The sequence below is a fragment of the Salmo salar genome, chromosome ssa21, assembly GCF_905237065.1.
Source record: "Salmo salar chromosome ssa21, Ssal_v3.1, whole genome shotgun sequence".
NCBI classification, from domain to species: Eukaryota; Metazoa; Chordata; class Actinopteri; order Salmoniformes; family Salmonidae; genus Salmo; species Salmo salar.
Genome location: NC_059462.1, coordinates 28,654,848 through 28,669,101, shown reverse-complemented (window position 1 = coordinate 28,669,101; position 14,254 = coordinate 28,654,848). Strand labels below are relative to the sequence as shown.

At 40.9% G+C, this 14,254-nt stretch overlaps 1 protein-coding gene across 1 annotated transcript in view; it reads left to right on the top strand.

Annotated features, from left to right (window-relative positions):
- LOC106582113 (B-cell CLL/lymphoma 9 protein) overlaps window positions 1-14,254 on the top strand; it is a 44,695-nt gene that overhangs the window by 19,397 nt on the left and 11,044 nt on the right. The window contains 3 exon segments of the mRNA XM_014164866.2: window positions 9,224-9,564; window positions 10,170-10,277; window positions 10,387-10,573. Of these exon segments, the coding sequence (XP_014020341.2) occupies window positions 9,224-9,564; window positions 10,170-10,277; window positions 10,387-10,573 (636 nt within the window).

Below are 14,254 nucleotides of genomic sequence, written 5' to 3'. Positions count from 1 at the left end.
TGTATGTATAGCACAGTGGTTAGTTGCTATAATGATGATGTATGTATAGCACAGTGGTTAGTAGCTATGAAGATGATGTATGTATAGCACAGTGGTTAGTAGCTGTAATAATGATGATGTATGTACAGCACAGTGGTTAGTAGCTATAATAATGATGATGTATGTACAGCACAGTGGTTAGTAGCTATAATAATGATGATGTATGTATAGCACAGTGGTTAGTAGCTATAATAATGATGATGTATGTACAGCACAGTGGTTAGTAGCTATAATAATGATGATGTATGTATAACACAGTGGTTAGTAGCTATAATAATGATGATGTATGTATAGCACAGTGGTTAGTAGCTATAATAATGATGATGTATGTACAGCACAGTGGTTAGTAGCTATAATAATGATGATGTATGTACAGCACAGTGGTTAGTAGCTATAATAATGATGTATGTATAGCACAGTGGTTAGTAGCTATAATGATGATGTATGTATAGCACAGTGGTTAGTAGCTATAATGATGATGTATGTATAGCACAGTGGTTAGTAGCTATAATGATGTATGTACAGCACAGTGGTTAGTAGCTATAATGATGATGATGTATGTACAGCACAGTGGTTAGTAGCTATAATGATGATGATGATGTTTGTACAGCACAGTGGTTAGTAGCTATAATGATGATGTATGTACAGCACAGTGGTTAGTAGCTATAATAATGATTATGTATGTATAGCACAGTGGTTAGTAGCTATAATAATAATGATGTATGTATAGCACAGTGGTTAGTAGCTATAATAATAATGATGTATGTATAGCACAGTGGTTAGTAGCTATAATGATGATGTATGTATAGCACAGTGGTTAGTAGCTATAATGATGATGTATGTATAGCACAGTGGTTAGTAGCTATAATAATGATGATGTATGTACAGCACAGTGGTTAGTAGCTATAATGATGATGTATGTACAGTACAGTGGTTAGTAGCTATAACGATGATGATGTATGTACAGCACAGTGGTTAGTAGCTATAATGATGATGTATGTATAGCACAGTGGTTAGTAGCTATAATGATGATGTATGTATAGCACAGTGGTTAGTAGCTATAATGATGATGTATGTACAGCACAGTGGTTAGTAGCTATAATGATGATGCATGTATAGCACAGTGGTTAGTAGCTATAATAATGATGTATGTACAGCACAGTGGTTAGTAGCTATAATGATGATGTATGTACAGCACAGTGGTTAGTAGCTATAATAATGATTATGTATGTACAGCACAGTGGTTAGTAGCTATAATAATGATGTATGTACAGCACAGTGGTTAGTAGCTATAATAATGATTATGTATGTACAGCACAGTGGTTAGTAGCTATAATAATGATGATGTATGTACAGCACTGTGGTTAGTAGCTATAATAATGATTATGTATGTACAGCACAGTGGTTAGTAGCTATAATAATGATGATGTATGTACAGCACAGTGGTTAGCAGCTATAATAATGATGATGTATGTACAGCACAGTGGTTAGCAGCTATAATAATGATTATGTATGTACAGCACAGTGGTTAGTAGCTATAATAATGATGTATGTACAGCACAGTGGTTAGTAGCTATAATAATGATTATGTATGTACAGCACAGTGGTTAGTAGCTATAATAATGATGATGTATGTACAGCACTGTGGTTAGTAGCTATAATAATGATTATGTATGTACAGCACAGTGGTTAGTAGCTATAATAATGATGATGTATGTACAGCACAGTGGTTAGCAGCTATAATAATGATGATGTATGTACAGCACAGTGGTTAGCAGCTATAATAATGATGATGTATGTACAGCACAGTGGTTAGTAGCTATAATAATGATTATGTATGTACAGCACAGTGGTTAGTAGCTATAATAATGATGATGTATGTACAGCACAGTGGTTAGCAGCTATAATAATGATTATGTATGTACAGCACAGTGGTTAGTAGCTATAATAATGATGATGTATGTACAGCACAGTGGTTAGTAGCTATAATAATGATTATGTATGTATAGCACAGTGGTTAGTAGCTATAATGATGATGTATGTATAGCACAGTGGTTAGTAGCTATAATGATGTATGTACAGCACAGTGGTTAGTAGCTATAATGATGATGATGTATGTACAGCACAGTGGTTAGTAGCTATAATGATGATGATGATGTTTGTACAGCACAGTGGTTAGTAGCTATAATGATGATGTATGTACAGCACAGTGGTTAGTACCTATAATGATGATGTATGTACAGCACAGTGGTTAGTAGCTATAATGATGATGTATGTATAGCACAGTGGTTAGTAGCTATAATGATGATGTATGTATAGCACAGTGGTTAGTAGCTATAATAATGATGATGTATGTACAGCACAGTGGTTAGTAGCTATAATGATGATGTATGTATAGCACAGTGGTTAGTTGCTATAATGATGATGTATGTATAGCACAGTGGTTAGTAGCTATAAAGATGATGTATGTATAGCACAGTGGTTAGTAGCTATAATAATGATGATGTATGTACAGCACAGTGGTTAGTAGCTATAATAATGATGATGTATGTACAGCACAGTGGTTAGTAGCTATAATAATGATGATCTATGTATAGCACAGTGGTTAGTAGCTATAATAATGATGATGTATGTATAGCACAGTGGTTAGTAGCTATAATAATGATGATGTATGTATAGCACAGTGGTTAGTAGCTATAATAATGATGATGTATGTATAGCACAGTGGTTAGTTGCTATAATGATGATGTATGTATAGCACAGTGGTTAGTAGCTATAAAGATGATGTATGTATAGCACAGTGGTTAGTAGCTGTAATAATGATGATGTATGTACAGCACAGTGGTTAGTAGCTATAATAATGATGATGTATGTACAGCACAGTGGTTAGTAGCTATAATAATGATGATGTATGTATAGCACAGTGGTTAGTAGCTATAATAATGATGATGTATGTACAGCACAGTGGTTAGTAGCTATAATAATGATGATGTATGTATAACACAGTGGTTAGTAGCTATAATAATGATGATGTATGTATAGCACAGTGGTTAGTAGCTATAATAATGATGATGTATGTACAGCACAGTGGTTAGTAGCTATAATAATGATGATGTATGTACAGCACAGTGGTTAGTAGCTATAATAATGATGTATGTATAGCACAGTGGTTAGTAGCTATAATGATGATGTATGTATAGCACAGTGGTTAGTAGCTATAATGATGTATGTACAGCACAGTGGTTAGTAGCTATAATGATGATGATGTATGTACAGCACAGTGGTTAGTAGCTATAATGATGATGATGATGTTTGTACAGCACAGTGGTTAGTAGCTATAATGATGATGTATGTACAGCACAGTGGTTAGTACCTATAATGATGATGTATGTACAGCACAGTGGTTAGTAGCTATAATGATGATGTATGTATAGCACAGTGGTTAGTAGCTATAATGATGATGTATGTATAGCACAGTGGTTAGTAGCTATAATAATGATGATGTATGTACAGCACAGTGGTTAGTAGCTATAATGATGATGTATGTATAGCACAGTGGTTAGTTGCTATAATGATGATGTATGTATAGCACAGTGGTTAGTAGCTATAAAGATGATGTATGTATAGCACAGTGGTTAGTAGCTATAATAATGATGATGTATGTACAGCACAGTGGTTAGTAGCTATAATAATGATGATGTATGTACAGCACAGTGGTTAGTAGCTATAATAATGATGATCTATGTATAGCACAGTGGTTAGTAGCTATAATAATGATGATGTATGTATAGCACAGTGGTTAGTAGCTATAATAATGATGATGTATGTATAGCACAGTGGTTAGTAGCTATAATAATGATGATGTATGTACAGCACAGTGGTTAGTAGCTATAATAATGATGATCTATGTATAGCACAGTGGTTAGTAGCTATAATAATGATGATGTATGTATAGCACAGTGGTTAGTAGCTATAATAATGATGATGTATGTATAGCACAGTGGTTAGTAGCTATAATAATGATGATGTATGTACAGCACAGTGGTTAGTAGCTATAATAATGATGATGTATGTATAGCACAGTGGTTAGTAGCTATAATGATGATGTATGTATAGCACAGTGGTTAGTAGCTATAATGATGATGTATGTACAGCACAGTGGTTAGTAGCTATAATGATGATGTATGTACAGTACAGTGGTTAGTAGCTATAACGATGATGATGTATGTACAGCACAGTGGTTAGTAGCTATAATGATGATGTATGTATAGCACAGTGGTTAGTAGCTATAATGATGATGTATGTATAGCACAGTGGTTAGTAGCTATAATGATGATGTATGTACAGCACAGTGGTTAGTAGCTATAATGATGATGCATGTATAGCACAGTGGTTAGTAGCTATAATAATGATGTATGTACAGCACAGTGGTTAGTAGCTATAATGATGATGTATGTACAGCACATTGGTTAGTAGCTATAATAATGATTATGTATGTACAGCACAGTGGTTAGTAGCTATAATAATGATGTATGTACAGCACAGTGGTTAGTAGCTATAATAATGATTATGTATGTACAGCACAGTGGTTAGTAGCTATAATAATGATGATGTATGTACAGCACTGTGGTTAGTAGCTATAATAATGATTATGTATGTACAGCACAGTGGTTAGTAGCTATAATAATGATGATGTATGTACAGCACAGTGGTTAGCAGCTATAATAATGATGATGTATGTACAGCACAGTGGTTAGCAGCTATAATAATGATGATGTATGTACAGCACAGTGGTTAGTAGCTATAATAATGATTATGTATGTACAGCACAGTGGTTAGTAGCTATAATAATGATGATGTATGTACAGCACAGTGGTTAGCAGCTATAATAAAGATTATGTATGTACAGCACAGTGGTTAGTAGCTATAATAATGATTATGTATGTACAGCACAGTGGTTAGTAGCTATAATAATGATTATGTATGTATAGCACAGTGGTTAGTAGCTATAATGATGATGTATGTATAGCACAGTGGTTAGTAGCTATAATAATGATTATGTATGTACAGCACAGTGGTTAGTAGCTATAATAATGATGATGTATGTACAGCACAGTGGTTAGTAGCTATAATAATGATTATGTATGTACAGCACAGTGGTTAGTAGCTATAATAATGATGATGTATGTACAGCACAGTGGTTAGTAGCTATAATAATGATGATGTATGTACAGCACAGTGGTTAGTAGCTATAATAATGATGATGTATGTACAGCACAGTGGTTAGTAGCTATAATAATGATTATGTATGTACAGCACAGTGGTTAGCAGCTATAATGATGGATCATGGTGGGTTGGGGGATTTCCCACAGCGTAAGTCTTGAATACAGTAGGCCTACTGTTTTTAGTCTGTTTTTCAATTAGGGTGCCTCCATAGAAATAGAGCTGCTGAAGGTGTGTGTGTGTGTGTGTGTGTGTGTGTGTGTGTGTGTGTGTGTGTGTGTGTGTGTGTGTGTGTGTGTGTGTGTGTGTGTGTGTGTGTGTGTGTGTGTGTGTGTGTGTGTGTGTGTGTGTGTGTGTGTGTGTGTGTGTGTTTATGTATTAGTCTGCACACATGTTAGGTTGTTTGTGTGTGTGTGTGTGTGTGATTCACTACTCTGGCAGTCTCTCCTCCCGGCAATGGAAAGTGAGGAAAGAGGTAGGGGGAGATTGGGAGGGGTTGATGGGACAAGAGGTCAGTCTGGTCCACTCCCAGCCAGCCGTCTGACTCTCTGGCCTCTTTTCCAACTGAGATTCCTCAGTCAGGAGTCTGTTCACTGGACACTCATTAACTCTAGCTCCAGGCTCTGGCCTGTTTCCCCTCTGTGTCCCTGGTTGTGTCAAGTGTTTTCCCTGAACTCAATAATTTGATGCCGCCACACAACAATAAAAAAGGAACATAAAAATATTTCTGCCAAGATTCACTTTGAAGATGCTAGAACTGTCCACATTTACTTTTCCTCTGTCAACAAGACTAGTAAAGAACAGCAAAATCGGACAACCCCATAGTAGAATGGCTTTAATCGGAGGTGCATTCGAGTTGCGGGTGTCACGGAGAGAAACCTGCATTCTGATTATCAGTCAATGCCCAACATTTCTTAATGTAATTGCACGCATGGCACCATTAAAGGCAATTCCAACTAGAGTTTGTAGCATGGTTTAGGAACACCTGCACACCAAAACTCTTAACGGGGAAATGGTGTCTTGAAAGGGAAATTACATACATACTTTGTAATTGAAACAGTTTTTCTCTGTTGAATAATAATTCATGCTTCTTCAAAATAATTTTAAATATTAATAACAATTTAGGATGTTGTGTCAAATGTAAAGTTGTTCTCTAAAAGTCTGACTTTAAAAACTCAAATTTTTTTTTTTTTTTTTTTGTTGAATCATTTTGGAGTAGAATGTCCTTTTAAAAAGTCACCAGAACGGTACTTCTCAGTCCTTGTACAGAAGTAACCCCTATCCCCCCCAACTTTTTTCTGTGACCTTTGCCACCACTGCTTTTCTAGGGGAAACAAGTCGTGGTGGGGAAGTGAGAGAACTAACAGAGACTGTGGGAGAATCTTAATTGCATACTCCTCTCGTCGCCTCCTTCTCAAAACCCATCGGAGGAGAAGATCAGAGGGGAGGGACCTCTGGCCTGTGTTTTGAGAAGGAGGTGAGGAGAGAGGATTGCCTGGCTACTCACACTCCTTGCTCCGGCCATACCCTATGCCACGCCCACAGACGTTAGTTTCTTCTCTGCAATGAGTCTGGATCGGAGTACCTGTCCAACCCTTCAGCGACTGCGAACACATTTCGGGCCTTCTAATTGGTTCAGAAACCAATAGGTTGAGCTAGAACACACATGGGTTAAGCGGCTGTTTGAAAATTAGTTACTGGCTTTGATGCTCAGATTGGTTAGACCAGTGGTCACCAACCTTTTTTGAGTCAAGATCACTTTCTGAGTCAAAATGCAAGCCGAGATCTACAGCCAGGATTGTTATCAGTAACATGACTTAAAAAACATAAGCATATGCAACATTAGCCAATTAAAAACAGTACTGTAGCAATGAGGTTTGTGCAGTAGGCTTACTAGGCTATAGGTCCAATACATTATCACCGCATATTAGCTTTGCTTGAATTGCCCTGCCAAATCATTGTTGTTTGGACATTTTTTCAATGCTATTTCAACATTTGAGGTAGGCTATATGATCACACCGGTAATCGACCCATTGTTGTATTACTTGTGAGGCACAGCTGAGTGAACATACATTTAAATAATGTGCTTTTTATTTTACTGGGCTGATGGTGCCTGCATCTGATGGTCAGTCTCAGTGGAGGGAGAGAGCAGCAGACTGAGGGTCCACCTCTCAATGTCCCTCCGCTGACATTGACCAAAAAGGGACACCGTCTTCCAGCTGATGGCAAAACTGAAGTCGCACTGCATTATTTCTGCCTCGTGCACAAATTCATGTTGTTACTCCTATGAACAGAGAAAGTAAAATATAGACCCAAGCTGCAAATAATAACGCAAGCCTATCGATACTTTCCTACTCATTCATTACAGCTACATGCTGGTTGTAGCGCGAGTGGAAGTTGCAAGAATTGTGCATTTTATGGCTTATAAAAAGTGTTGACAGTGCTGAGTAAGAACTTAAAGCATGAACTCACTCATAAAAACAGCAGCTCTTTGCTGTATTTGTTGACAGTCTCTCTCTAGTCATTGTTTTAAAAGCTTTGAAATCTCACAGTATCATCTTCGCTGTAGCTTTTTTTTAATGTCCGCTACGTTACAGTGAGCCGTTCAGTTGGCCAGCGGTAGACCTATATAGTGCACTTGATTTGCTCTCCGGGGCCACGAGATGGCAGAGTTTGTACCTTCAGACACATAAAATGGTTCAAAATGGGAACACTTCGCCTACTCGGCACGCAGGGCAGCTGAATCGAGTGCACCTACCGCCAACAGTACAAGAAGAATTTAAAAAAAATGAACGCAATGCTTAATTGTGTTTTCTGTGAAATGTTTGGTGATCGACTAGGAATGCCTTGGAAATCGTCAAGTCGATCGGTGACCACTGGGTTAGACGATCCGATCGCTGATGACTTTGTTTTGTAAAATGCTTCTCCGCCCCTCGTCACCACAAACAATGATCAATGGAGTGATTGCAGTCTGACTAGAGACAGGAGAAGGGATGTGAGGAGTGATTGCAGTCTGACTAGAGACAGGAGAAGGGATGTGAGGAGTGATTGCAGTCTGACTAGAGACAGGAGAAGGGATGTGAGGAGTGATTGCAGTCTGACTAGAGACAGGAGAAGGGATGTGAGGAGTGATTGCAGTCTGACTAGAGACAGGAGAAGGGATGTGAGGAGTGATTGCAGTCTGACTAGAGACAGGAGAAGGGACGTGAGGAGTGATTGCAGTCTGACTAGAGACAGGAGAAGGGATGTGAGGAGTGATTGCAGTCTGACTAGAGACAGGAGAAGGGACGTGAGGAGTGATTGCAGTCTGACTAGAGACAGGAGAAGGGATGTGAGGAGTGATTGCAGTCTGACTAGAGACAGGAGAAGGGACGTGAGGAGTGATTGCAGTCTGACTAGAGACAGGAGAAGGGACGTGAGGAGTGATTGCAGTCTGACTAGAGACAGGAGAAGGGACGTGAGGAGTGATTGCAGTCTGACTAGAGACAGGAGAAGGGACGTGAGGAGTGATTGCAGTCTGACTAGAGACAGGAGAAGGGATGTGAGGAGTGATTGCAGTCTGACTAGAGACAGGAGAAGGGACGTGAGGAGTATGCAATTGAGATTCTCCCTGAGTGTACTACTTGGGGAGCCATACCTGTTGCGGCATTCAAACACGTACACACAGTGTGAGATATGCACTTGATTCTCCTGGAATGTCATAACCCTAGTCTCCAGTAATTCTTCCTCATCAGTTTAAGTAAAGTTGTCTTCCCTCTTGCCTAACCATGACCAGGTCAATTGATTTTTATATCAATGAGACTACCTGGATAAATAAAGGTTAAATAAAAATTATGCTGACATTTTCTTTCACTGTCTGTCACTATGAAAGAGTGCATGAAGTACATTTTGCTTCAGTTTATTTATGTACAGTTGATAAGCACTTCTCTCTCTCCCTCCTCCTCATCTCTCCCTCTCTCAGTCCTAAACCCAAGCCAGAAGTCATGGTACGCTCCCCTCCCGTCATGTCTCCCTCTGGTGGTGCCATGGACTCCAAACTGCCCAATCAGAGCAAACCAGGAAGCGGCGGCAGCCAACTTCAGGCTTCGCCCTGCGACCTCAAGACAGTGGGTGCTAAGGGCTCCCAGCAGGGGGGTGTTTTGGGGACGGGTCCAGGGGGCATGGGGGGGCTGAAAAACGGCCAGGGCCTGACCTCTGGGGGACAGGGGTCAAAGGTGAAGGTAAAAAGAGAGAGGAGCACCTCGGTGGAGTCCTACAACGAGCAGCAGCCAGACACAGTTACGCCCACCAGCGACGACAAGGGTGACTATTACACTGCACTCCAAATAGTATTCAGCTCAAATATGTCAAGTTGAGTACCGGGAAATGTAGTGGTATGAAGTAGTGTACTATTTACTGATGACATCCTACTTTCTAAACTTGCATTTCCATGAAGATAAAGTGCTTATATATTTCTGAGTCTCTGACACAATAGCTGTTGATGTTAGTGGGCATGTTACGTATACATTCTGTGTGAACATGTGTTGTGGCTGTGGAAACAGCAGCAGGCCCCTGAAAGCGTGTCATTATGGTCACGCACTCTGCCCTTGATCCACTGCTGTGTCGGTCTCTCCTCTCCTCCTGGGAGTCTGGTGCACAGGACTGCACTTAGAGAAGGGAGGGGAGAGGGGAAAGTGTGTTTGTGTGTGCTATTGACATGGAGAGCCCAGCTCTAACTCTGGTCTGTAGAAACGCACACACATGTAAACACAGCTAGACACACACTGACTGTGTGTGTGTGTGTGTGTGTGTGTGTGTGTGTGTGTGTGTGTGTGTGTGTGTGTGTGTGTGTGTGTGTGTGTGTGTGTGTGTGTGTGTGTGTGTGTGTGTGTGTGTGTGTGTGTGTGTGTGTGTGTGTGTGTGTACAGACAGTAACAGGGTGAAGAGGATGTGTGTGGCTGAGAGGAGGCAGCCCTACAGTGGAGCTGACTGGTGCTCTGGAGGAGAGAGTGATGAGGACGACAAAGGATTCTTCAGTAAGTGTGTGTGTGACTTTGTGTATGTGTTTGTGTGTCTGTCGGTCATCCCCATTTCCACCTGCTACTGAAAACTACAGTACCGATGATCCTCTCTGTCCCTCCCCAGACTGTAACTCCAGTGACGTGAAGCCCCAGGACTCCAACTCCCATCCTCCCTCCAACGCCGGACTCAGCCGCTCTTCCACGCCCTCCCACAATCCACTAGGAGGCCAGGGCGCAGCGTCGGAGTCGGCGGGTGGTCAGAAGGCTGGGTCTAAAGTGGTTTATGTCTTCACTACAGAGATGGCCAACAAGTAAGGCAGATCACAGCGAATGAATGTAAATTACACTGCAAAAATATATTTTTCAAGATATTTGATCTTAATTGCCGTATTAATCGTCATATGAAGGTAAAATATCTTGAAATAAGATAAATTACTTGAATTGAGCCTTTTTAGATTAAAATAAGCAAAATTATCTGCCATTGACAGTAGGTCATTTAGCTTGGTACGAAAAAACAAGTTTAATTATCACTCAATATAAGATATTTAGGCGTGCATAGATTTAACTTTTTGCTAAATGTTCTCCACTCAATGGGCTTTATTCGGTGTGTTTTGTGAGTGTGACTGTGCTTTGCTGGTGACACTATCACACCTCCTCCATGCTTCACGGTAGGAACCACACATGCGGAGATCATCCGTTCACCTACTCTGCGTCTCACAAAGAAACTGCGGTTGGAACCAAAAATCTGTACTCATCAGACCAAGGGACAGATTTCCATCGGTCTAATGTCCATTATTTGTGTTTCTTGACCCAAGCAAGTCTCTTCTTGTTATTGGTGTCCTTTAGTAGTGGTTTCTTTGCAGCAATTCGTCCATGAAAGCCTGATTCACACAGTCTCCTCTGAACAGTTGATGTTGAGATGTGTCTGTTACTTGAACTCTGTGAAGTATTTATTTGGGCTGCAATTTCTGAGGCTGGTAACTCTAATGAACTTATCCTCTGCAGCAGAGGTAACTCTAGGTCTTCCTTTCCTGTGGCAGACCTCATGAGACATTTTCATCGTTGTGCTTGATGGTTTTTGCGACTGCACTTGAAGAAAGTTCTTGAAATGTTCCGTATTGACTGACCTTCATGTCTTAGTAATGATGGACTGTCATTTCTCTTTGCTTATTTGAGCTATTCTTGCCAAATAGGGCTGTCTTCTGTATACCACCTCTACCTTGTCACAACACAACTGATTGGCTCCATCGCATTAAGGAAAGAAATTCCACAAATTAACTTTTAACAAGGCACACCTGTTAATTGAAATGCATTCCAGGTGACTACCTCATGATGCTGGTTGAGAGAATGCCAAGAGTGTGCAAAACTGTCATTTAAAAAAAATATATATTTCACCTTTTATTTAACCAGGTAGGCCAGTTGAGAACAAGTTCTCATTTACAACTGCGATCTGGCCAAGATAAAGCAAAGCAGTGCGACACAAACAACAACACAGAGTTACACATGGAATAAACAAATGTACAGTCAATAACACAATACAAAAAAATGTATATACAGTGTGTGCAAATGAGGTAAGATTAGGGAGGTAAGGCAATAAATAGGCCATAGTGGCGAAATTACAATTTAGCAATTAAACACTGGAGTGATAGATGTGCAGAAGATGAATGTGCAAGTAGAGGTACTGGGGTGCAAAGGAGAAAAAAAACAATATGGGGATGAGGTAGTTGGATGGGCTATTTACAGATGGGCTATGTACAGGTGCAATGATCTGTGAGCTGCTCTGACAGCTGATGCTTAAAGTTTGTGAGGGAGATATGAGCTTCCAGCTTCAGTGATTTTTGCAATTCGTTCTAGTCATTGGCAGCAGAGAACTGGAAGGAAAAAGGTGGCCAACGGAGGAATTGGCTTTGGGGGTGACCAGTGAAATATACCTGCTGGAGCGCGTGGCGCTATGGGTGTGTGCTGCTATGGTGACCAGTGAGCTGAGATAAGGCAGGGCTTTACCTAGCAAAGACTTCTATATGACCTGGAGCCAGTGGATTTGGTGACGAGTATGAAGCGAGGGCCAGTCAACGAGATCATACAGGTCGCAGTGGTGGGTAGTATATGGGGCTTAGGTGACAAAACGGATGGCACTGTGATAGACTGCATTCAATTTGCTGAGTAGAGTGTTGGAGGCTATTTTGTAAATGACATTGCCGAAGTCAAGGATCGGTAGGATAGTCAGTTTTACGAGGGTATGTTTGGCAGCATGAGTGAAGGATACTTCACTGTTGCGAAATAGGAAACCGATTCTAGATTTAATTTTGGATTGGAGATGCTTAATGTGAGTCTGGAAGGAGAGTTTACAGTCTAAACAGACAGCTATGTATTTGTACTTGTCCACATATTCTAAGTCAGAACCGTCCAGAGTAGTGATACTAGACGGGCGGGCAGGTACGGGCAGCGATCGGTTGAAGAGCATGCATTTAGTTTAGCTTGCATTTTAAGAGCAGTTGGAGGCCACGGAAGGAGAGTTGAATGGCATTGAAGCTCGTCTGGAGGTTAGTTAACACTGTGTCCAAAGAAGGGCCAGAAGTATACAGAATGGTGTCGTCTGCGTGGAGGTGGATCAGAGAATCAGCAGCAAGAGCGACATTATTGATGTATACAGAGAAAAGAGTCGGCCCGAGAATTGATCCGTCCGATTTAGACACACTGAACTCTGTCTGAGAAGTAGTTGGTGAACCAGGCGAGGCAGTCATTTGAGAAACCAAGGCTGTTTAGTCTGCCGATAAGAATGTGGTGATTGACAGAGTCAAAAGCTTTGGCCAGGTAGATGAATACGGCTGCACAGTATTGTCTCTTATCGATGGAGGTTATGACATCGTTTAGGACCTTGAGCGTGGCTGAGGTGCACCCATGACCAGCTCAGAAACCAGATTGCATAGCGGAGAAGGTTCGTTGGGATTCGAAATGTTCGGTGATCTGTTTAACTTGGCTTTCGAAGACCTTAGAAAGGCAGGGTAGGATAGATATAGGTCTGTAACAGTTTGGGTCTAGAGTGTCTCCCCCTTTGAAGAGGGGGATGACCGCGGCAGCTTTCCAATCTTTGGGGATCTCAGACGATACGAGAGGTTGAACAGGCTAATAATAGGGGTTGCAACAATTGCGGCAGATAATTTATGAAAGAGAGGGTCCAGATTGTCTAGCCCAGCTGATTTGTAGGGGTCCAGATTTTGCGACTCTATCTGGATTTGTAGAAAAATATTTATTGAAATTCCCAATTATCGTGGATGTATCGGTGGTGACAGTGTTTCCTAGCCTCAGTGCAGTGGGCAGCTGGGAGGAGGTGCTCTTATTCTCCATGGACTTTACAATGTCCCAGAACTTTTTGGAGTTTGTGCTACAGGATGCAAATTTCTGTTTGAAAAAGCTAGGCTTTCCTTTCCTAACTGCCTGTGTGTATTGGTTGCTAACTTCCCTGAAAAGTTGCATATCGCGGGGGCTCTTCAATGCTAATACAGTCCGCCACAGGATGTTTTTGTGCTGGTCAAGGGCAGTCAGGTCTGGAGTGAACCAAGGGCTTTATCTGTTCCTGGTTTAACATTTTTTGAATGGGGCATGCTTATTTAAGATGGTGAGGAAAGCACTTTTAAAGAATAACCAGGCATCCTCTACTGATGGAATGAGGTCAATATCCTTCCAGGATACCCGGGCCAGGTCGATTAGAAAGGCCTGCTTGCTGAAGTGTTTTAGGGAGCGTTTGACAGTGATGAGGGGTGGTCGTTTGACCACAGACCCATTACGGACGTAGGCAATGAGGCAGTGATCGCTGAGATCCTGGTTTAAGACAGCAGGGGTGTATTTAGAGGGCAGGTTGGTCAGGATGATATCTATGAGGGTGCCCATGTTTACGGATTTGGGGTTGTACCTGGTAGGTTCATTGATAATTTGTGTGAGATTGAGGGTATCTAGCTTAGATTGTAGGATGGCCGGGGTGTTAAGCATGT